General features: G+C 39.7%; 1 protein-coding gene across 5 annotated transcripts in view; it reads left to right on the forward strand.

Annotated features, from left to right (window-relative positions):
* Positions 1–335: 335 nt before the first annotated feature.
* LOC127576201 (protocadherin Fat 4-like) overlaps positions 336–24,655 on the forward strand; it is a 108,927-nt gene continuing 84,607 nt past the window's right edge. For all 5 annotated transcript variants that reach the window (XM_052026615.1, XM_052026617.1, XM_052026618.1 and 2 more), the window contains exons 1-5: positions 336–621; positions 5,892–6,117; positions 7,973–8,320; positions 16,764–17,674; positions 23,298–23,472. In XM_052026615.1, the coding sequence (XP_051882575.1) occupies positions 562–621; positions 5,892–6,117; positions 7,973–8,320; positions 16,764–17,674; positions 23,298–23,472 (1,720 nt within the window). In that variant the 5' untranslated portion in view covers positions 336–561. The remainder of the gene's footprint in view (positions 622–5,891; positions 6,118–7,972; positions 8,321–16,763; positions 17,675–23,297; positions 23,473–24,655) is intronic.

Here is a 24,655-nt window from a genome sequence, read left to right on the forward strand (position 1 = left end):
ATAAATACTGATCAACCAAATGAATAGGAGACTGCTTGTTACTTTTTTTTAAAAACAGAAACCAATGAGTAAAAGTGGAGTAACAACTTATCCAAGTGCACTGTTTGGTGTTTCTTTTTTAGACCTGGTAAATTCCGTGCTCAAAACAGCATTAAAAGCTGCATGGAAATCACACATCTGTTCTGTTGTGGCCACTCGAATATGTAAATTGTCTGCTTGCATTCGTGGGAGGTGTTCCATTCACTGAAAGATCAGTACTGGACCCATGGATGCTGAAATCCCAGTGCTGTTCACAATTGTTGCCAAAGACGGAATGGCCAGAGCAAACAGTTTATTTGCCTTGGATTCACTGTGCCTTGTGCCACACTCGTTCAGCTTTTACACAGGCTAATTTGGAATCAGACTATTTGGTGGGATCAACTCAGTATGGAGGAAATGGCAATCTCTTTAATATTTCTGACTCATGACAGAAGTGCTAAAGTTCATTGCAGAGCATGATAGAGGTGTGTGGTTAGCTGGAAGCTTTCAACACAATCCTGTGTCCGTTCTACAACAGAACTAATGGCTAACTGGCGATGCTGTAACAAAGCTCTGCTAATTCTTAGTCTAATGCTGCATAAGGTGGGTGCGTTTTTTTCTTTATTTAAATGACAGTTTGTTGAAAAAGAACAATGCCAGAACTAAATGCTCTCCTGTCCTGTATTAAGTACATTACTAATACAACAGCTACCTTTCCATGCAAACCCAGCAAAGAGGATCTAGCATTTTCTTTTGTGTTTTATCTTCTTAGCTTTAATTATTTACCTGAATGCATCAATAAGTTGTTCATCATGCTTGGCACAATCTTGTTCTGTGTTGCTGAAAGAAACCAGCAAACCTTAAATAGTTTTAAGGTGATTAAATGCTAAGCTACTGTGAAGCTTTGCTTGCAAACACAGTTTATGTGATGTCCTTTGGACTGCAAATATTTAGGATGTATGTATATTTTAATATATACTCTATTAACTTTGGATCAAATCATTGGCAGTTTGAATGTGATAACAGAAAGGGTATGTAAAAATAAGTTAGCTTAATTTCAAGTGTGCAGATATAAAAATAATTTTACTAAAGTTTTTGAGCGTGTTCCCTCCTGCCCTTGGTAGAACTTTAATTTTTCAATGGTTGTCATGGTTATCAAGCAGGGGAAAATCACTTGTTAATGTGTACTGTTCACTAAATTCTGACCTGTTTTAATGGTGCAATAATTTAATTTAGCTGTAGTTTTTTGTGAGTTTTTTTTATGATCTATAGCAGAGCAATGCTGATTTAAGTATTGGTTTAAAAGACTGAAAATGAAACTTCACTAAACAATCAGGATAGTTCAAAGAAAACAGAATTCAAATAACTCTGTTACCATAATTTTATACATAATTATTGTGTAGAAAAAAGAAAATCTTTAAGTTAAATTAAACCCTATTTTTTAAATCAATTCTAATTCTTTGATTAGAATAATAATGCAAGTTCTAAATGTTTTCATTGGGTTAGTGTGTCTTAAACATATGAGGCGGGAGATTTTATCATGTAGTGTAACATTTTTATATACTACACAATTCATCAGAAACCTAATCAGTAAACACAGTTGGGTACTTCGTGTGTGCACAGTGGCTGGTGTAAACTGTGGCACCTGATGTGTGCATGTACGGAGGCCACTCGGGATATGCAGTGACATCAAGTGGCAAACAAGGTGATTTTCTACATTGCATTTCGAAAGATACGGGGCTCAATTGCTGATGCAGATCTTAACTGGAGGATTAAGGCCTGTTTCAGTGTTACTGGAATGCTCAATTCTCTGAAGAATCTTCATAGAGTCATTCAGCATGGAAAGAGGCCCTTCGGTCCAACTTGTCCATGCTAGTCCCATTTCCTTGCATTTGGTCGGTATCCCTCTAAACCATTCCTATCCACGTACTTGTCCAAATGTCTTTTAAACATTGTAGTTGTACCCACTTTTACCACTTCATCTGGCAGCTCCTTTCATATACCCACCATTCTCTGTGTGAAAGGGTTGCCCCTCAGGTCCCTTTTAAATCTTTCCCCTCTCACCTTAAACTAATGCCCTCTAGTTTTTGACCCCCCCTGCCCTGGAAATGTGATGATTCACCTCAACTATCTCCCTCATGATTTTATAGACCTCTATAAGGACGCCCCACAGCATCCTACGCTCCAGGGAAAGATGTCCCAGTCTCTCCTTATAACTCAAGCCCTCCAGATTCAGTGAATCTTTTCTGCTCCCAGCTTAATGACATCATTCCTATACCCAAGCAACCAGAACTGCGCACAGTATTCCAAGTGTGGTCTCACCAACGTCCTCAAGGTGAACTTCTGTTACCTTAATGTCCTCAGGAGTTGTCCCTCTTCACCAACCCTACAATTAGATCCCGCTTCAGATGTCCTCCATGGTCCCTCAGATCTCTCCTTGCACCACTCCACCCCATTGATTTTTAGCTGCCTCTATCTCTTCAATGATGTCCCCATTTCCTCATGATCTCATCACTAGTACACCCTGATGTTCACTCTAACCCCTGGCAGTCTCCTCTCCCTCCCTACCATGATTCTCCACTCAACTCCCCTGATCTTTTCCCAATCATTTAACTGCCCCCATCCCTATCATCCCTTTGTGATTTCACCATTCCCTCCTGCAACCTCCTCCCAAGCCTGCACAAGGTCTCACCACCCCACAATGATGGGAGACCATGGTGGCATGGCCATGTGACTGCATTTAAATTATTGATAGCAAATGATTAAGATTAGCTCAAACTTCCCAAAGAGTATATTGTCAAAAACATTCACATCCAAGCCAGTTATTGCTGAAAGTAGATCAGCAACAAAATGATATGTTATCTTCAAACAAACAACAGTGGCAATAAGAATTTACAAAAAAGTGCTTTACTCTAAAAATAATGCTGAGTATATCCTGCACAAAATCAGTAACTTTTCCCCATCTTTTTCACTTTCATTTTCACTCATAAACAGTGATAAACATTTCATGAAAATAAAATTACTGGCATGAAAACTTGATAAATAGCTGCAGCAATGCTTGGATTCCCATTCCTATCATAAAGCTGTTGATTTGGCTGCCTGATTAAACCCATAACTCAAAAAGCTGAATAGGTTTACAAGCTTGTACCAATCCACTTTTAAAGGAAGACTGCATTTAGAAACTTGCGATAAGAGAACCACAGTGAGGCTCTCTTTTTTAGTATTTGACATATAAAAGCTTTAAGTATATAAACCTTCCCTTTAGTCTGATTTAATAAACTGTTGTTCTTTCTGTTGGTAAGCCAGTGGTTGAAAGGAACCTTTAGATGTATATTAATATCTGAAGCCAGTGTGCTCAGTGTTTATCATCATACCAGGAAAAGGTCAGTCCCACCACAGGAACATTGGTGTGGCCAAATAGACCCAAACTGAGGACTATAGTTACTGTTGGAAAACCTTTTAATTCAATTCATAGAACTTGCATTGAATTCAGTTACAGACAGTTTTATAAAAATGATTGAAGAGGTTTCATTAAAAATAACATTTTCTTCCCCTTCCACAACTAATTAATTTCAAGTTCAAGTTCAAGTTGATTGTTGTGATAGGCATATACACACAGGGTATAAATGCCATGAAAATTAGCTTTGTGCAGCAGCAGCACAGTATAAGACAAGGACAAACATAAGTTAATATAAACGTAAATTAATGTAGATTATACATAGTTCATTTAAGTTTACTGCCCATTGTGGAACTAAAGTATATAAATAGGAATGGCCCCAGGTTTGATCCCAGACTATATGGATTCACTTTATCCCATTCAGTTTTTCCATTGGCTACCAACCTGCTTTAACCTGGCTGAAAGGTGTTGTGGCTCCTCTGCTCAACCCGTTGAGAAGGATGAAATGGCCCACCCAAAGTAAGGCAGAGGCTTTTTTGACTCATGTGGAGAAAATCTGCCCTCTGAGCCTCACTCAGTAGGTCCTTCCCTCTTCTTTCCTGCAGGACCCACCCATTCTAAGCCACTGATTAACCTCAAGACACAGCACAGGCAGGCACCCCAGCTGCAGCAAAAAATATTGGACTTGAAACTGGAATTGAGCAGGACAAGTTCACAAAGTAAAGATGCTCTGTTTTAATTGCAAATGGGGCGATGTAAAGTTCCTTCCATCATTGGAATTCTTTTGGGTAAATTTTCAATATTGAGACAAGGATTTGACATTAGTATTCAGCAACCCTCATACGAAATTTTTCTTCTTGAATATCAGCCAGAATTCAGAGCTGTGTAATTGATACTTGACTATTTTCTCCTTTCAGCAGCAAAGAGCAAACATTAGGTTTGGGTAAATTACTGGAAGTGCAATGAGTGTTGGAAAATTTATGTTTTTAAGATGCCAATTCCTGTGGTATAACTGTACAAATGTGCTTAAGTCAAAAAGGCTAAACCATCTAATTGGATTTTCATCATTGGTGAATGAGTTAAGGTCAGAGAAAATCAAATGGAATTTCATATTCTGTTCTTATATCCTCTTATAATGGAGCTTCTGTTGTGTTGCCTGGGAAAGCAGAACAGGATTACCAGAACTGAACATTGCCTTTTAATGTCTGCTTGTTGCATGAGGAGTTGCTGGAGGTGAAGTCCTCTGCAGAAATAAAACACAATCTGACCTTGTCACAGCATTCTCCATTTATTGTTCTTGATTACAAGCTATTTACAAATAAAAGACAGTGAGGATTTATTGATTACAAATAACTAAAAGCTCTTAGCCTTGAGCCATTACAATTGCACAATTTGAAATAAGAAACTTTTAATTATGCTACCCATTAATGCAAGAAGTATTACAGTTATATTCCATTAAAAAAACTTTACACTTTACAATTCTGTGAGAGATTGACAGGATGGATGCTGACAAGATGTTTCCACTAGTGAGCTTGTCTAAAATTATGGTGCATAATTTTAGAATAGGGTGCTGTCCATTTAAAATGAACATGAGGAAGAATTTCTTCTTCCTGGGGGAAAGGAACCTTTGGTACTTTCTACCCCAGAGAGCTATGGAGGCAAAGTCATTCTATGTGGTCAAGGTAGAGTTTGACATACATTTGAGCTACAAAGGAGTCAAGAGGTATAGAAAGGGAATGTGAAAGTGGTGTTGACATCACAATTGGATCCACTATTATCTAATTAAAAGGCGGAGCAAGCTCAAGTGGCTGATTGGTCCTCTCCTGCTCATGTCTTTTGTGGTAACCCCAGATACACAGGTAAAATGAGGTTTCCCTCCATCCAATATCAAGTCACACAAGAGTTCCACCCTCTCCTGAGGTAATTCCCAGTCTGGTCTTCTGCTCCTGATAACAATGTTGTTATAACTTGCGTAGGCAAGGCTGTCAGGTGAAGGCAGCCTTGGACCTAGTTTTGATGCTTAGCGAAATCCAATAGCCTGCAAGCCCATTGCTTTCAGGTGCTGAACTTAAAAAGCGGAAACTTGAGCAAGGCAACAGAGGTCAGTGAGTATTGGTGAAGGGTTAGTGTCAATGGTTTCTGTCCCCCTTCCCCTGCTTCATCCAGATATGAGTGTGCGAGTTCACAGTATTCCAAGGAATCAAGAGGAAATCCTTTTCCAACGCCTGAAGTGACAATATACTGTGCTTCTGCTCAACTTTTCTTAGCACTCCAGCTGCACGGTTGAAAATCATTATCCTTGTGTCTTTAAGGAGGGAGATGACAAGAGGATGAAGGTGGGAAGAATAAAAGTGTAAAGTTGCTAGTTTTTGAGAACAAATGTTGCAGAACAATATGGGTGATAAAGTTCTCTGGTCCTACAGCAGGAATGGCATAATGGACTCTTAGATCTGTAAAATTATTTCTTTTTAAGCAGTGCATGAATACGGATATAACAGGTGATAAAGTTGGTGACACCGACACTGATTTCACCAGTAAGGAAGGTTTGGGAATTGCAGATCTGAAGCAAGAGTCTCGTTCTGCCAAGAATCATATTGAGTCTTCACAAACAGCATTAAATGATAACCTCAGGAACATTCACAACAACAGGCTGGTCTTCTCAAATGTTTACAGTTTTGACATCCAGGAGGATGTAGCTCCAGGTAATGTGATTTAATTTTGTATTATTAGGAACTCTGCACGATGAAGTGTTGATGTGATAACATTTGCAGGGCATGAAGCTGACAAATCTCAGTATTATTGGCCTGTGTTTATTTATTTCTTTGGCTCATGACATAGTTACCCAGTAGTACCATAGTAACAATTTATTCTGGCTTTTCCATAACTAATTCTTGATCCCATTACCTTTTGCCGCATGATGCAGATATGGAACTGTGTACTTGTAGGAAATGGAAGTGAGTTCTGATATAGATTTCTGGATTTGGGTTCATTGTTTCTTGACTTTGTATGTAAGAAATGAATTACATTCTCTGTAGCCACTATTATTACATATTGGTTTTTATAATGATGAAATGACATTTAAAGGGTGAGTGAAGGAAAACAATGTATTGTTGAGAAGAATGATAAAGATGATCCTGCAACTCAGGGCTTTAAGTTATTAAAATAAATTCACAAAACTACACTTCTTTTCATTTGCAAAAAGAGAATTGAGGACAGTTCTTTAAACTGCTGAGGTATGGACCAGATAAATATAAGGAAGCTAATTGCTCTGAACAATGGGCACTCTATAAAACTAGCAAGCTTCAAATAAGAAATAATGTAAGAAGAATGATATTTATTCAGATAATGGAAATGAACCGATTACTTAATCATGCCTGCTTCAAAATGAGTTGTAAATCAGGTCAGGTGGCAATAAAGCTTTTAAGAATTAGCAGAGGCATTGAATATCTAATACTCCAAGGAATGTTGAGGTCCAGAAAACAAGCAATGTGAAAAGGATTTAGCTAGTTTGGAATAATTGAAGTGATCATTAGATATTGTGATTTTGTTTTTCTTCTTGACTGTCTTTAGAATTGGGGGCTTTGAAGAGAATTAATCAGACACGTATTTTGTACAAGCTTAGAACATAGAACACTGAAAATAGAACGTAAGAACATAGAACAGTACAGCATAGGAACAGGCCCTGTGGCCCACAACGACTGTGCCAATCATGATGCCAATCCAAACTAATCCCATCTGCCAGCACATGTTCTATATCCATCCCTCCATTCTCTATTCATGTGCCTGTCTGACTGCCTCTTAATAGTTGCTATTGTATTTGCTTCCACCATTTCCCCTGGCAGTGTGTTCCAGGCACCAACTATTCTCTGTACAAAAAGAAAACTACCTCATACATCTCCTTTAAACTTTCCCCTTCTCATCTTAAAGCAATGCCCTCTAGTATCTAATATTTCCACTCTGGGGTGTGGGGAGGTGGAAGTTCTCCATATCTACCCTATCCATGCCTCTCATATACTTCTACTAGGTCAGCCCTCAGCCTCTGACTCTCCAGAGAAAGCTTCTCTTAAGTACTTGATTATTTAAGCGAAGAAAGCTACATGATAGGGATGATTGAATTTAGTCTGTGAAAGGAATGAACACTTCTGTTTCATTCCACAGATTGTGTAAATTTCTCTCAGTCAACATTGTAAACCAAGCTAACACATCATGTAATATCCATGGATGAGCTTGAACCATCCAAGAACACTGACATTGTCCAATGGCAAAGCTATTGCCACATGATTTTTTTTCTTCAATATTTGGGAAATAGTTACGTTCATTTTACAACATAGTAAAATACTTCTAAGTACTGTAATTACAGAAAATAAAAAGAAGTTTCCCAAGATCAGATTTCCTTTTGCACTGGATTATATTAATGTTTGTAAATAAGATCAATAGTATACTTGAATCTTTCCACTTGCAGTATTTTATCAAAGTAAGAGTTTTCAGCATGAAGCAGATGTTTGGCTTTGTATCAGATGAAAATGTACATAACATTGTTTCCTTCATTCAATCCAGGCACCACAGTAGGAGTAGTAACAGCCACTGCTCCAAATCAGGGAGTCGATGACGATGTGTATGCAATACAAGAAGATGATGGGAATGGACTCTTTGTTATTAACCCAGCCACTGGAAACTTTACCCTTACTCGTCCTCTGGACTTTGAGTCTGCAAAGTATTACATTCTCACTGTGAAAGCGACGAATACAGAAGGACAATTCAGTGTGATCCGGGTATACTTCAACGTGCTGGATATCAATGATAACCCGCCAGTGTTTGCTCCCGATTCCTACAATGTTTCTATAATGGAAAATGTCCCCATTGGCACAAATGTTTTAACCCTGAAAGTGACTGATGCTGATGAAGGTGAGATGTAGATGTTGCTTTTTCAAATTTGCTTGTCTTCTATATGCATCTGGAATGTTTATTTATAGCAGTGAAAGGAAAAATAGCAGCAAAATAGGGCAAGAAAGTACAAGTGATGAAATTATAAACATACAACTTGATTCATGTAACAAATGAATGCACTATCTTTCCTCAGTGTTGTACAAAGTGGATTCTATTTCACATTCCAAAGTGATGCTCCATGTCCTAGTTTTCTGTTGCATTATTTATAAAGACAAGTTAGACAATGTGGCAGCAGTAAACACAGGGATTTAAGGAAATCCAGAAAAAGCCTATGAAACAATGTAACTTTTCTCCAAGTTATCTGTAGGAAATCACGTGGAAATCCAGGCATTCGTAACACAAGGCCCTCTTTGATTACTTAATCTGATGGATGTTAATTACCTTATTCTTTGTGACACTGAACTATTTTATATTGCTGTCACACATTTTGTGAATAATCAATTAGTAATGCTCAACATTCACAGAGCTTATGCTGAAAATGCTTCTGCCCAGTCAATGACACTTTGTTTGAAGATATGATAATGTGAAACTGTGCTGTCTAGTGTTCTATTTCCCAGAACCAAGGGTGCCAATTTGCTTCCAGTTTTAATTGTAAGTACACATACTCTGTGCAACTCACATTACTGGGCAAACTAGATGGTGCAACACCACATGCATCATGTGTGTATGCCAGAGATATGCAGAGTAATTCATGTGCAATGCAGATTTAATGCAGGTGCTGCCAAATTGTGCCACCAGGATTAACCGAATACTGTGTGTTAACCCTGTCTGGAAAATGAGTTGTTGAACAGCAGGCTGAACCTAACGTTTACCAGCTGCAATACATGCTCCATTACTGAAAACCTAATAATGCTAATAAGTTGGAGTAGTGTTGTTTGGAGAACAAAGCTATATCAAAAGAAGTAAAGCCTTAGGACTTCAGGGAGTCTTGAGAATATTTTTGGAGAAGGGAAAGTATATTCATGGTGTCTGAGAGTACTGTTGCTGGGTTACAAGGCATGGAGAAATGGTGATTGTTTTGTGAGGCCATAAGCATGACAGGAAGAAGTGGAGAGGGCTCAAAGACTAGACAAGTAGCCAGAAGTGGTAGGGGAAAGATGGGGAGCAGGGCCCTGACCGAGACAGCCTGTCTTGCTGGAGACATTGGGGAGAACTCCCATCTACACTTTTCATAGGAGTGATTGACTTTTGCAGATGAGACAAAAATATGAAAATTGATACAAAAGTTGGTGTTGTCATGGAAGGTTGTCTAAAGCTACAACATGATATAGCTCAGCTGGAAAATTGGGCAGAGTAACAGAAAATGGAATTTAATCCTGACAAGTGCAAGGAGATACATTTTGGGAAGGCAAACAAAGGTAGGTCCTACACAGTAAATGGTAAGGCCCTCGGGAATGTTGATGACCAGAAGGACCTTGGAGTACAAGTCCACAGATCCCTGAAAGATAGGGTAGATAGAGTCTTTTTTTTCCCAGGATGGAAATATCAGGGCAAAGCTAGAGAGAGAAAGTTTAAAGGAGATTTACATGTCAAGTTTTTTACACTGACAGTGGTAGGTGCCTGGAACGTGCTGCCAGAGGAAGTGAGATACAATAGCAATGTTTAAGAGGCATTGAGACAGACACATGAACAGGTTGAGAATGGAGGGATATAGACAATGTACAGTATAAATTGGCATTGTGGTCAGTGCAGATATTGTGGGTCAAAGGACCTGTTCCTGTGCAGTACTGTTGGATGTTCTATGAAAGTGGCAGCACAGTGGATAAGGTGATGGGCTTAGTATATGGGAGGCTTATCTTCATCATCTGCGGCATAGAATACAAGAGCTGGGACGTCACATTACAACTTCATAAAACATTGGTTCGGCCACACCTGGAATATTGTGTGCACTTCTGATTATAGGAAGGATGTGACGGCACTGGAGAGGACGGAGAGAAGTTTCACCAGGATGTTGTCTGGATTGGAGTTATGGGGAGAGGTTGAGCTTGTTTTCCCTGAAGCAGAGGAGGCTGAGGGGGTGACCTGTTTGAAGTATGTGAAGTTATGAGGGGGAATAGATAAGGTAGGTAGTTAAAGTCTTTTTCCCAGGGTGGGGCTATCTAAGGCAAGGTGGCACATGTTTAAGGTGAGAGGACAAGGCTCAGAAGGGATCTGAGGAGGAATGTGTTCACACAGAAAGTGTTTGGAGTCTGGAATGTGCTGCCTGAAGAGGTGGTAGAGGTAGTCTCGCTCCTAGACAACTACTTGAATTGCCAAGGCATAGAAGGCTACAGACTTGATGCAGATAAACGGGATTAGTGTAGAAAGATACAGCAAGTGATATGGGCTGAAGGGGCTGCTTCTGTGCTCTATGACTCCAGGACTCTGAGACTCTGACTTCAAGTCACTCAGACCCAATGATTCACCATTTGGAGGTCTTGCATCTAAGCTAAGCTCTCCATTGTGCGAAGCAGTATTTGATTTGGTGGCAGTTCATATAAAATTGAGTGATGTGTTGCCACCTACTTCATCCACTTCTTACTCAGAGTTCCAGCAGCAGGACTCATGCTAGGCTGGAGTCAGGCAACTGTGCAAAGGTGAGGGAATGACGGTATGGTCAATTATGACAGCAAGGTTGTAAACTCTCAGATATGATCCCCAGACTGGATAACAAAGTGGGCTCTGTTGCTGTAGGTGAGACTAGACACACCCATACTAAATGTCAAGCTTGACTGAGGGCTGAGATGCAAGATCCCCCAATTAGGGTGCCCCTGTTCTGGGCCTTGTCCTATTATAATCATGATCCTCTCATGGAGGAGAGAGGCATCCTGGAAACTCTCATTTAAGGCTGAGCAATGAAACCTTGGCTCAGTTCAGCACTCTAAGCTTGAAACAGTTGATTGTGTCCAAGCCTCCCTCCGGAGTATATTTAGTGCAGTTCTAAGACTCAGAGGCACCTACCTTTGAATGAGAGGTTAAATAATGGTATTCTCCTGACTATTAAACATCCCATGACACAATTCAAGGTAAAATTGAGGCAATTTTCCAAGTTTCCTGGCCAACACTAGTGCTAAGATGCATTCCCAAAACAAATTAACTGTTCACCTGACTCTGTGCTGAATGTTGAAGTTTAATAAAATTAAATTCAACTGCTGATAATATACCACACAACGTATTTTATAGGAAATAAGCCTCAGAGTTGGGGGTAATATTTTAACATGTATCAGAAAGCAGAGTAGGAATAAATGGGTTGTTTTCAAAGAGACTGCGGTACTTTGGATTGTTTTCAGGGCAGACTGTTACAAGTACCACAGGAATCGGTCCTGAGCCTCAGCCATTCATAGTATGAAAGATTTGGGATCTAAGGAGAAAGGCTCTGAATGTTAGAAATCTGAACTACAAATAGGATATACTGGACTAGCAAATTAGGATAGTTAGCAACTGCAAGAGAAAGATGTTCACATTTTGGATGTGAACCCTCATCAGAAATGGGGTGGCTGAGGTAAGAGAACTCTCCTTGAACTTTACCCTCAGTTTTAGCACTAAGTGCAATAGAGTAAGGGCTGTGTGTTATACTCAACATCCAAAATTCAGTGCCATTTAATAGCTGCCTTGTGAACACAAATAGGGTCCTGGGTTAGCTGGTCTAAGCAATGGTAGAGATGTTCCTTTTGGCTGGGGTGTGAAATCCCCTCAGGGCTTTCTCTCCAGCTCCCATCCAGTCTTCACTATTGAAGATCTTGTGCGTACACCGGCCAGGACATTGAACTGTAGGCCCTGCACTGTCAAAACCCAAAGCGGTGCAACTGTGCTCCAGGAAAAAAATCATTGTCTTCAGAGAAGGACAAAGCAGAATATCAAGGTATTTTCTTTCTTTCACACAGAATAGAAGATTTGTGACCTGGCCCCTGGACGAGTTGCTGTTGTTTATGAAATGGTTACTGAAAGATTAATAAAACAAACAAAGCCATGTTATATTTGAATAATCTGAAACATCTGGATTCCACCCACCCCCTTTCCCACTACCTCTCCCTCCTCCCTAGAGCTGTATTGCAGGTTAGATTAGATACCGGGCAGAATCTGACGCTGTTTGGCATGACAGTTTAGTCATTTCCAAGCCACAGCACTAATCCATCAGCCCATTCACTTTCCATGTAGCTACAGTCATGGGATAAGAGTAAAATTCCTAGCCTTATAAAATAAGACAATGAGAAACTGAAACATTTAGGAAGAGCATGTTCTATTCACACTGATCTTGAATTGCATCAACTCGCATAGACACCAAAGTCAATGCCTCCAATTCATTTCATGCTTTTCCTTCAAATGCTTAATGTTGTTAATGTGATTTGTGCAGGGAGAAAAAAACACAATCTTCAACAGCTCATTGAGTCATTAACTTAGCTTTATTCTTGCTGGGATTCAAGAATGAGTAACTCTATTCAAAGTTAAGAGGGAATTTGGCTTGTCTGACAGCTGCTGTTCTGACTCATTGCTTCTCCCTAGCCTTTGTATGTTATTTTTACTGCAACCTTACGCAGATCCAGACGTTTCATGTGACATCAGAGCCACCACCATTTGCGCATGGAAATAATTAAATCTGATGGTGTTGACTGCTGTTACTGTGCTCCTGCAGCCAGGCATAGGTTAATGCAACCATGTTACTTTAAAAACACATGTGGAAATTACACAACATACATTAATATGTACTGTGTTAAATTTTAATATTTTCATGCTGGATATAATTTAGTGAAAAATTTTACCATGGCCACAAAAACATCAACTGTGCAAACAGGTGTGACTAATATTTATGATTTTTATTCAAATCTCATTTAATTACATATTTTTCCACATGCCAATGGAACTGCTTCCTGGTGTGCACCTGGCCATCCTAAGGATATGCAATGTCCTGGAGAAAGAATGACAGTGTCCCACTGAGAGGAAGCAGATCAGCTGAAAAATAATTAGAGTGAGATGAGAAGAGTTATTGTGGAAACCCTAATGTTTGTTTCTGTTCATTTATTAAAACTTACAAAAATCTGTATTTAATCAATTGGTATATAAGTGACTGTTGTAGTCACACTTAAACTTGAGAAGAGCAGTTGATTTCTCAGATCAAGCTCCAAAAAGTCTTATCAGTCATTAATATTTTACTTGTTGTCGTCATCATGGTGATTTCTATAACACTTTAATATACCAAAAGCTTAGTTAGAAATGTCTTTTTCACACTAATGTCAAAGCTGCTATACTCATATATTCTAAATTACTTCTCAACTCCCATTTCATACATTCAAATCAACTGACCAAGGATCTTGAGCACGGCCTGACGTTCAGGAAATCATTAATAATCAGAGGGTAAACAGCAAGAAATCATATACCAAGCTATTTTTGACTTGGAAACATGTCAAAGCCTCCAGAATAAAAACTGTGTGTATCTAATTATCCAAGATGGGTAAACTTGATTTCAAGTAAGCCATTTTAACAATGCAGATTAAATATTATTTTGATTGCCAAACACTTGTGAAAAAAAATAAAATCTATTCCCAATTACCAAAAAAAAACTTCAAGACTTAGTTTAAACCTTGTTAACTTTGGAATTACCAGAGAGTGTCATGGTAACAAATATATTTTCTTAAAAAAAATACTAAGGAAACAAAGAATGAATGCTGAAGTCTTGAATTGTTTGCATTAGGGTAACAATCTGTTGCTATGACTTGGTTGGTATGTGCACTCTTCAGCCTACAGAGTTTCTAGATTCTCCCCACAGTAGGAATTGATTTCCTGATCCTTGCTGGAGTGAAGTAAAGGTTTTGCATTCGACCAGTGTCCTGAGACAGGGAAAGGAAAAATATTATTATCAGGAGTCCCACTGCTAATAGATATAAAGTCAGAAATCTACAGCACAGAGGAGGCTCTGTGATTATGTCAGACAAAAGGCCTAATGGTCAAATCTTACAATCCAGCCCTTGGTTTAACACCTTGGATTATGGCACATCAGGTGCATATCCAAGTACTTTAATATGGAAGTTTCTGCCTCCGTCATTTTTTTTCAGACTGTGAGTTCCCCCAAAATCCACTCCCCTTCCCATTCTAATTCCCACTCTAATCCTTCAATTACATTAATTAAATCTTCCTTCAACCTCTTTTATTCTGAAGAAAAATAAATCACAGCCATCCAATCTTCACCCTCTGCTAAAATTCAGGTTCTATCATATTGTTCATGTCATGCAATGACCAGAAATGTACTTAAAACTCTAGGTGTGTTTTAATTTCCATTTTATACAACACTATACACAACCTAAGCTGTTCTATGTATTTTATACATTACCTCCCTTGTTCTTATATTCTATGTTATGGTTAAAAAAGGAAAGTTCCCTTATGCCTTCTTAAACTCTTTATCTACTGGTCCACTACCTGTGATTGCACTCTCTGTACTCCTCCACACTTCCCATCATTTTGGCATTTATTCTGCATTCCTTGTGTGCCCTCCCTGAACCTCCCACCTCTCTGAATTTGCCACCTTTCTGCTCACCTGACCAGATCATTGACCTCTTCTTGCAGCCTACAGCTTTCTTCCTCACCATCAACTTCATGACCATTATTTCCATTGCCCCAAATCTCCTTAATCATCTCTTGAAGCAGGAAACTCCAGATGCTAGATATCACAAATTAAAATAGAAAATACTGGAGACGCCCAGTAGATCCACAGCATGGGTGACAAGAGAAGCAGAGTTCACTTTTCAGGTCAATGACCCAGTGGTCTTTATTCTGAATGGACTGACCTGCTTCTTGTGAGTAAAGATCATTAACTTATTTCACAAAATACAACAGGATCTACAGGTTGTCCCCAGGTAACAAACGGGTTCTGTTTTTACAGACGTCCATAAATTGATTTTATCCGTAAATAAAAAAAACTACAAAAAAAGTCACTCCATATGGTAACCATGCCTCCACATGGTATTACAACAGATGGCATCATACGCAATAGAAAGAACAATTTCCAAAAGTGGAGAGAGAGAGGAAACCAGTACGTACAACAGACATTTGAATTTAATAATATCATGGGAGCTCACACGTATGTTCAGGTGTCCATAAGTCAGGTGTTCATAACCCAGAGTTCAGCTCAGCCCCTAGAACAGTCACAAAATCAACACATTTTGCTTCCTGCCACTGAACGCATTTTGAATACAACTTGCGAGTTTCTTTTGGATCCCTGTTCCTTTTACTTTTCTGGCTATCAATCATGTGAAAATCCATGAATATTTTCTACCCTTTTCCAAAAAAGTTAGTCAAGTTTGTCAAACACTATCTTCCTTTAATAAATTCATGCTGACCATACAAGGTTAATCAGTACCTTAATTGTACTTTGCAGATTAATCTGTACCTAGATTCATCTTACCTTTAGATGCAGATAGGTGCTTTATTGTTTGTGCAGACTTAGTGGGCCAAAGACCCCGTTTCCTTGTCGTATGGCTCTATGTCTCTGTGAGTCAAATGGCCTCTGACACTTTCCAAATGATGAATTGTATTATCCCTCTGATTTTTTTTTCCAGTAATTTTTCTACCATTTGGCGGTCTGGGATTTGTCCCTTTCATCCTTGTAAGCAATGCTTCATTGTTAGGAGTTTACTAGTCCCATGACATCATATCTTTAGCCAGAGAGAATTTGAAAATGATGGTCAGAGTCTCTGTTATTTCTTTTCTTCTCTGAATGACCAGGAGTACATTTCATCTGGGTCCAGTGATTCGTATACTTTCAAAGATGTTAGACCCTTTCGATATTTTAAGATTTCCTGTTAATATATTTAAACCACTCAATATTTTACACTTATCCAAACAGTTTGCACCAACACTTCCTTTTGTGAAGACTTATGTTGTGATTAATTCACTGATAATATGCTGGAAAATCAGTTTATGAGGCAAGTTGGGACTTTCTTTAGTTGTCCTATTTTCACCCAGCTTGGGATAATAGGCTTTCAACAAACTGCTGCCCAGACTTGGACACACAAGACGACTCTTTGTACCTGGAACAAAATCCTAGCAAGGTTGTGGCTTCTAAAGAGAGGAATTGTTAGAAGAAGAAATGTTGGTTTTGTTGTCCTAAAACACATTATAATGAAGTTTATAGTTGTCAGTACTGTAAGTATAATCTACCACCTGAAGAAACTCCTACGGGAATAATAGTTGATGGAAAAAAAATGTGTGGTTGTCTTTGTTCAATACTTTATTGTTGAGAAGTGGCAAATTTCTACTTTGTAAAATTTAATATAGCTGTCATGTATTATCTTGAATAGTGCTTTAGCCAAGGAAGTTTGACAGCTGTTCATCTCATTGCTGATGGTCCTATAATAGATTGGAGGTAGATGTACTGTATATAGCCTGTGTAAGTGTTGTGTAACTGACTGTACATTTGTCTATTGTCCAGGTCTGAATGCTGCTTTGACGTTAAATATAATCTCTGGAGATCCCAATGGAGATTTTACAATTGATCAGAATGCTGTACTCCGAGTCCAACAGACATTAGATCGAGAACGCCAGACTACATACGTTTTGATTGTTCAAGCAACTGATCAGGCTCAATGTGATTCAGTGCGCTTCAGAAGTAGTGCATGGATTATGGTGGAGCTCCTAGATGTGAATGACAATCCCCCTGCATTCTTACATTCAAATACTGTCTACCTTCCTGAAGATATTTCTATTGGTACTGTGGTATTGACAGTTAAAGCCATAGATCCGGACAGTGGACTCAATGGCCACATCGAATACTCCCTGCTGCAATTAACAGGGTGCAAGTTCAGCATCAATGCCACAAGTGGTGAACTGAGTCTGACTGGAGACCTCAACAGAGAATTAGTAGAATGGGTTACAATAGATGTGACTGCTTCAGACAAAGGCCAACCATCACTGTTCTCTTCCTTAAGCATCAGAGCAATTATCACTGATGTCAATGACAACTCTCCTGTCTTCACTCAAACTACTTATACAGTCACAGTGGATGAAAATATATCTCGTGGCTCAGATTTGCTAGCAGTTTCAGCTGTTGACCTCGATGAAGGCAAAAACGGGCAGGTTCGATATGCTACAAGCAGCAAGGACTTTGACATTGATTCAGTTACCGGATTAATCTCATTGTCTAGGAATTTGGATCGTGAACAAATACCAGTTTATTCTTTTGTGGTTATTGCAATGGATGGTGGACCCACTCCCAGGTCAGGAACAGCCACTGTCAGGGTTGTGCTCAGAGATGTCAATGATTTTGTACCAATCATCCAGCCCACCAAAGTGACCCTACATTTCTTGGAGAATATAAACGTAGTTCCACAAATTGTATATCAGGTACATAGGTTTTTGAAATCTCTTTCAATTATTTTAGTTCTTAATCTAGTCAAAGCAAAGAAGAAAGTATGCTCCAATGATGAGCTTTACCTCAGTTACATTGTTACAGCTTGTACTTAATAAGGAGCAAAATATGGATTTGCCCATTGAAGGTTTTTGTTTTCACAAGTAGATAGGGTGGTGAAGAAGGCATTTGGCATGCTGCTTTCATTGGTCAGGAGTTTGGATGTCATGTAACAACTGTATAAGTTGTTGGTGAGACCACATTTGGAGTATTGTGTCCAGTTCTGGTTGACTAGCTATAGGAAGGGTGTCATTAAGCTGGAAAGGGTGCAGAAAAGATTCATGAGGATGTTACCGGGACTGGAGGGCTGGAGTGATAGGAGAATCAGAATCGGGTTTATTATCACTGACATATGCCGAGAAATTTGCTGTTTGCAGCAGCAGTACAGTGCAAGACATAAAGACATGAAAATTATAAGATCTTTATAAGATCTTTATTAGTCACATGTACATCGAAACACACAGTGAAATACATCTTTTGCGTAGTGATTTTGGGGGGCAGCCCGCAAGTGTCACCACGCTTCTGGCGCCAACATAGCATGCCCATAACTTCCTAACCTGTACATCTTTGGAATGTGGGAGGAAACCCGAGCACCCGGAGGAAACCCACACAGACACGGGAAGAACGTACAAACTCCTTACAGACATTGGCCGGATTTGAACCCGGGTTACTGGCGCTGTAAAGCATTGTGCTAACCACTATGCTACCGTGCCGTCTACAAGTTACAAAAATAGTACAAAAAAGGAATAACAAGGTAGTGTTCATGAGTTCATGGGTTGTTCAGAAACCTGATGGTGGACGGGAAGAAGCTGTTCCTGAAACATTGAGGGTGGGTCTTCAGGCTCCTGTACCTCCTCCCCGACTGTAGTAACGAGAAGAGGGCATGTCCTGGGTGATGAGGGTCCTTAGTGATGGATGCTGCCTTCTTGAGGCACCGCCTCTTGAAGATGTCCTCAATGGCGGGGATGGTTGCGCCCATGCTGGATCTGGCTGAGTCTACAACCCTCTGCAGCCTCTTTCGATCCTGCGGATTGGAGCCTCCATACCAGGTGGTGATGCAACCAGTCAGAAGGCTCTCCACCATATATCTGCATAAATTTGCAAGTCTTTGGTGATGTACCAAATCTCCTCAAACTCCTAATGAAGTAGAGCCACTGGCGTGCCTTCTTCATGATTGCATCAATGTGTTGGGCCTAAGATAAAATCCTCTGAAATGCTGTGCCCAGGAACTTGAAGCTACTCACCCTTTCCACTGCTGACCCCTCAATGAGGACTAGTGTGTGTTCTCCCGACTTTCCTGTCCTGAAGTCCACAATCAATTCCTTGGTCTTGCTGATGTTGAGTGTGAGGTTGTTGTTGCGACACTACTCAACCAACTGATCTATCTCACTCCTGTACGCCTCCTCATCGCCATCTGAGATTCTGCCAACAACAGTGGTGTCATTGGCGAATTTATAGATGGCGTTTGAGTTGTGCCTAGTCACACAGTTATATGTGAAGAGAGCGTAGAGCAGTGGGCTAAGGAAAGGCTGGATAAGCTGGATCTTTTTTCCCTGGAGTGTAGGAGGCTAAGGATGATCTTATAAAGGCATAGGTCCTCGGCCTTTTCCCAGAGTGAGTGAGTCAAAAACAAGAGGGCATGGGTTCAAGGTGAGAGAGAAAGATTTAAAAGGGATCTGAGGGGCAACTTTTTCACACAGGATGGTGGGTATATGGAAGAAGCTGCCAGAGGAAGTGGTAGAGGTGGGTATGATAACAGTGTTTAAAAGACATTTAGACAGGTACATGGATAGGGAAGACTTAGAGGGATATGGGCCAAATGCAGGCAAATGGGACTTGCTCAAGTAGACACTTCAGTCGGCAGGGACAAATTGGGCCAAAGGGCCTGTTTCCATGCTGTATAACTCTATGACTGTATAACTGAAGGAAAGGCTTTTACAGGTATATGCTTTTAAGTGTGCAAAGCCTATTCTATCATTCGCAATGCCTTCCCCTTGGTATGGAATAAAATTTTGCTGCTGGGTGCACATGTAAAATTGGCAAAGATCCCTTCTACCCCTGCTACACTGCTCCTTTGCCAATGTGGAATTATTTTAGGCCTAAATCTACTCGTCTAAAATACTGTCAGTTCTCTCTTTCTGGCAGCCAAGATAAAATACAAGAGTACTGACTATTACCAAGATAGAGTTGGAGACCTAATGCTGGTATTCTAACTGCAATCAATCATTGTGATCCAGTAACAGCTTCCCAATGAAAGAATAATCAATCACTCTTAGCAAATGGCTGCAAAGAAATTGCTGGCTTTAAAAATTAATTCTATGGCCAAAACAAACAGACCCTTCCATGAAAGTGCAATTTTCCTGGGCCCCAGCCTGGCTGATGTGCAGCAAACAAAATCCATACCATTGGTGCCCTTCCTTGTTGGGATGGGAGTCAGATAAGATGCAAAGGCAGTCAAAAATCCCACACTATGGCATTTACAGCTCCACAAACATGTTCAAGGAACTTTGTTCCCAGTATCTACTGTGCATCTTTTATCTACACTATCAGTCACTGCCTCAAAAAATCCATTATACAGATAAAAAACAATTTGGTTTAATAATTCAGGCTGGTTGTCCTTAATTATCCATTTCATTTCTAAAAGATCTCTAATTTAATCTCAAATTATGGATTACAAGCATGCACCTGCATTAGGTTAAGTGGTGACCTGGTTTGTCTTTCCACTGGGAACATTTCCCCATCTCCCTCTCTCTCTCCTCTAATGGCAGGGATTAATTATGTCCCAAGAAATATTTGATTATGTTAGTCTATACCTGCTCCTATATCTTCCATTTTCTTTCTCAACTGGATCTTTAGCCATTTTACATAGCGACATCACTGGTTGACTCTTAAATGGCCTCTAAATAGCCTAGCGAGCCATTCACTTGTACCATTACCACTAAGTTCAAACTGGCCACCTGGCATCTTGGTCCTCCTTTGATGCATTCTTTGATGCATTCTCAGGCTCGCTGCTCTGTTTGGTGGTAACATCGCCTTTTGTCTTGATCTAATAATGTCATGAACTTCCCCTGTTAATCACAAATGGACTTTTTAAAACACAAAAATCTAAAAAAAGTGATATATTTGTTTACACTATGTATTCACTTTGTAAATGTTAGTGCCATGCCTTTTAATTTAATTTCCTAATCTACTAAATCCAATATACACCTCATGCCTTCATAATTCATTTTGTTTGCATTTAAAATCCTGGTTTTAAATCATTTTCAATCTTTATATAAAATTGTATCATATTGTGATCCTTCTTCCCTTAAAGCCCCTTAACTACAAGGACAGCACAGTGGCACAGCTGCTGTCTCACAGCTCCAGTGACCAGGTTCAATCCTAACTTCCGGTGCCGTCAGTATAGAGTTCAGACATTCTCCGTGACCATGTGGGTTTCCTTAGGTGCTTTGGTTTCCTCCCACATTCCAAAGACGTGCTGGCTGGTAGGTTAATTAGCCACTGTAAATTGCCCCTAGTGTGTAGGTGGGTGGTAGGAGAATTGAAGGAGGTGGGGAGGGATTTGATAGGCATATAAGGATAGGTTATAAGGGAATGAGATTGATGGGATTGCTCTGAGAGCCGGTATTGACACAATGGGCCAAATGGCTTCCTTCTACGTGGTATGAGAACATTTCACAATGAGTACAACTGTATCAGGGTGCAGCGATGGCACAGTGGTTAAGTTATTGGACTAGTAATTTAGAGGAACAAACAATCTGCTGGAGGAACTCAGCGGGTCGAGCAGCATCTGTGGGAGGAAATGAACTGTTGACATTTCAGGTCGAAACCCAGCATCCAGGCTGAGAGTGGAGAGGTGAGATGGCCAGTAGAAAGAGAAGAAGGGGAGTGGTGAGACAGGAGTTCAAGGTGATTGGTGAACTCCGAAGTCCAGCAATCCACCAATCAAACTGATTCTACTTTTTGATTTTCTGAACTAAAAAATCCCTTTATCCCTTTAAAGCTACTCCCGCTATCCCCTTCTTTGATATGAGGGTTGTACCACCTCCTTTTCACTTTAACTATCTCTTCTAAAAGTGAAGTACACTGGAATGTTTAATTCCCACCTTTGGTCACCTTGCATCCAGGTCTCAGTAGTGGTTCTTGTATCCATTTATTTCTACTTGTGCCATTAGTTCACCTAACTTATCCTGCCAATGAAGTTGAAGGATTTTCTGGAGGCAGTGCTTTCAGATGCCAACTGCCCCTTGTTGATAGCTCTGATGCATGCAGGAGGTAGAGGTCACTGCTACTCAGTTGACATGTACTTGGTACTGGATTTGAGGTCTTGGCTTCAAACAATCCTTTAGATTAACTCTACTCCAGTGGCGATGTTGTTGGAAGTGAGGTAAAGAAGATTAAAAAGAGGATTGGTGCCAGGACACAGCCTTGCTTAGCCACAGTCTGCATTGGTACTAGGTGTGTGTGTGTGTGTGTGTGGATCTGTTGGTGAGGCATGTACATTATCATGGAGCAGGGGAATGTTGGTGATGAAGTTTTGTGGACAGCTAAATTTGAGATTGACCTTCCATAATCCCTCTCTGTTGACAATCATGCTGTACTGGTAATTAGGTTCAATGTGTTAAGAAGATAAAATAGGACACAAGCACATTGACAATAAGGAGGATACTATTAACTACCAACCAGTGTTAACCCTGATGATTAAGTCTGATGTATTAGACTCCTTACCACACTCTCAAAAAGAGCCTTCAAGGGAATCACAGAACTGCTACAACACCACAAGGAATCATCGGCACATTGACTCCATCCCAGTTGTTTGTAGAGCAACCCTGTCAGCCCCAATCCCATGTTACTTTACCCTGGCCAGAAATAGTTCTGGAAACACTATCAGGATTGGGAGCCTTTTATAATAGTTGCGGTTCATTTTTAAAAGCAAACATCTGGATATGCTGTTGATGGGAACTGTGAAAGGTAGATCTTCAGCAGTTGACAATCTGGTAACCTTGGTATCAGGCAATTATGGTCATCCATCTTCTACTTAAAGTAAATCATAGCTTCAACCCTACATTATTAAAAAATTGATGAATGAAATCTGAGTCTGATTCTTAAAGAGACATTCTCTTGCTTAAATGCATTTTTGCTAGGGAACAGAGACTCAGAAGAGTGAGAGATCATTTTATCACAATGATATAATTCAACAGTAATTTGTGAACTATGATGACACACATGCTGTGTATTTGATATCAAATTGTAAAAAATGTCTGCAAAATACTTTGTTAAAAAGATGGAATCCATTTAAATGAGCCTCTAGACCTATCAAAGTATTGGGAGTTTAGTAGGATTATGTATTAACTCTAGATAAATTCAGACTATTTCATCTTGAAGGTACTATCCTAACAGAAGGTATCTTTCAGTTGAACAAGAGATGAAAAATACACTGTAGTTATAGCATTCCAAGAGAGGATGCTCAGGACAATTATATTGACCATGTATAGAAACAATAATCAAATATAATCACTTGAAAGCAGTTACTTAGTAAGGGTTTACTGTTTTTCCCAGCTGCTGGGCCGTGACGATGACTTAGATTCCAACAGTAAACTGACTTACAAGATTAAACGAGGAAATGAAGATGGCAAGTTTTCTCTCTCGACAAATGGAGAACTCAGCTTACTGCAGAGCCTAGACAGAGAAATTCAGGAGGAATATATGCTGCTGGTGACTGCCACAGATGCAGGTAATGCACGGACTCCTAGCCAAAAGTAGAGATTCATGTTTGCATGTACATGAAAAGATATTTTCCTCAATTTCTTACATATTGGTAGTTTTTTTTTGCCAACCTTCTTCCCTCCCTCCCATCCAGTAGATCAGCAGCTGCTGAATGAAGAACTTTTCGATCTTGTATAAAGACCCCAAATAGTCACTTTTGAGCGTCGAATTGTTCACATTTCCAGTGGATTAAGGAAGTAACCTTGCAACCTGCTTCCAGTCATTGCACAGATACAGGTGGTGCCCAGACTCTTAGAGAAAAAGCAGAATGTAGAGAATCAGGATTGCACCTATAGTCATCAAAAATTGTACATGTTTTTGACTTCAGTTGTAATCATAAATCTCCATGTTCCAGGTTTTCATTGGGAGTCTGTACATTACCTACAGGTGCAGCAGCCACCAGGAACATGTCTTTTCCTGTTTGTTGGTGACGATTTGTTTGAGTCTGAATTGGTCGCAGGTTGCTAGCTCACTAGTTAAGAGAATGGGATGTCTGATTGGCCTGGAGACAATCTAAAGTGAAATTTCTTTATCTGCAAGATATGGAAATTAAAGAAAAATCAAAACTTTTGGTAATATTCCACAGGTCAGGCAACATCTGTGGAGACAGAAATGAGCTATCATTTCAGGCCGATAGTCCAACATCAGAGTTGAGAACTGGAGATGAAAGATTACCCTATATTTTGTAACTTGATCAGGTTTAATAAGTCTGCTGCCATGGCACCTCTACAGGCAGAGGCCATATATCATTAGAGCACTCTGCTTACATTCATATCAGGCCAAGGGAGCTGACAAAGTTGCTCAGAAAAACTGATATAAAATATATTTCTGTAAATTTTTGGTGGAATTTTATTTTCAGAAAGTAATGAATCAAGCAGGAATAAGCTATAAATCCCATCAATGTTGCTTTGTCATTTAAGATTCTCAAAATCACATCCATTTTCTACCCAGTCCCCAGATTACTTGTCCAAAGATCCAACAGTCTCAGCCCTAAGTATACTCAGCATCTGAGCCTTTTGGGAGATGGTAGTCCAAAGATTTACCATGCTCCTAATAAAGAAATTTATCCTCCTCTGAGTCCCACATGCTAAATCTCTAATCCTGAGAATATGCCCTTGTTTAGACTCTCTAGCCAAAGGAAGCAGCCTCTC

The sequence above is a fragment of the Pristis pectinata genome, chromosome 11, assembly GCF_009764475.1.
Source record: "Pristis pectinata isolate sPriPec2 chromosome 11, sPriPec2.1.pri, whole genome shotgun sequence".
NCBI classification, from domain to species: domain Eukaryota; kingdom Metazoa; phylum Chordata; class Chondrichthyes; order Rhinopristiformes; family Pristidae; genus Pristis; species Pristis pectinata.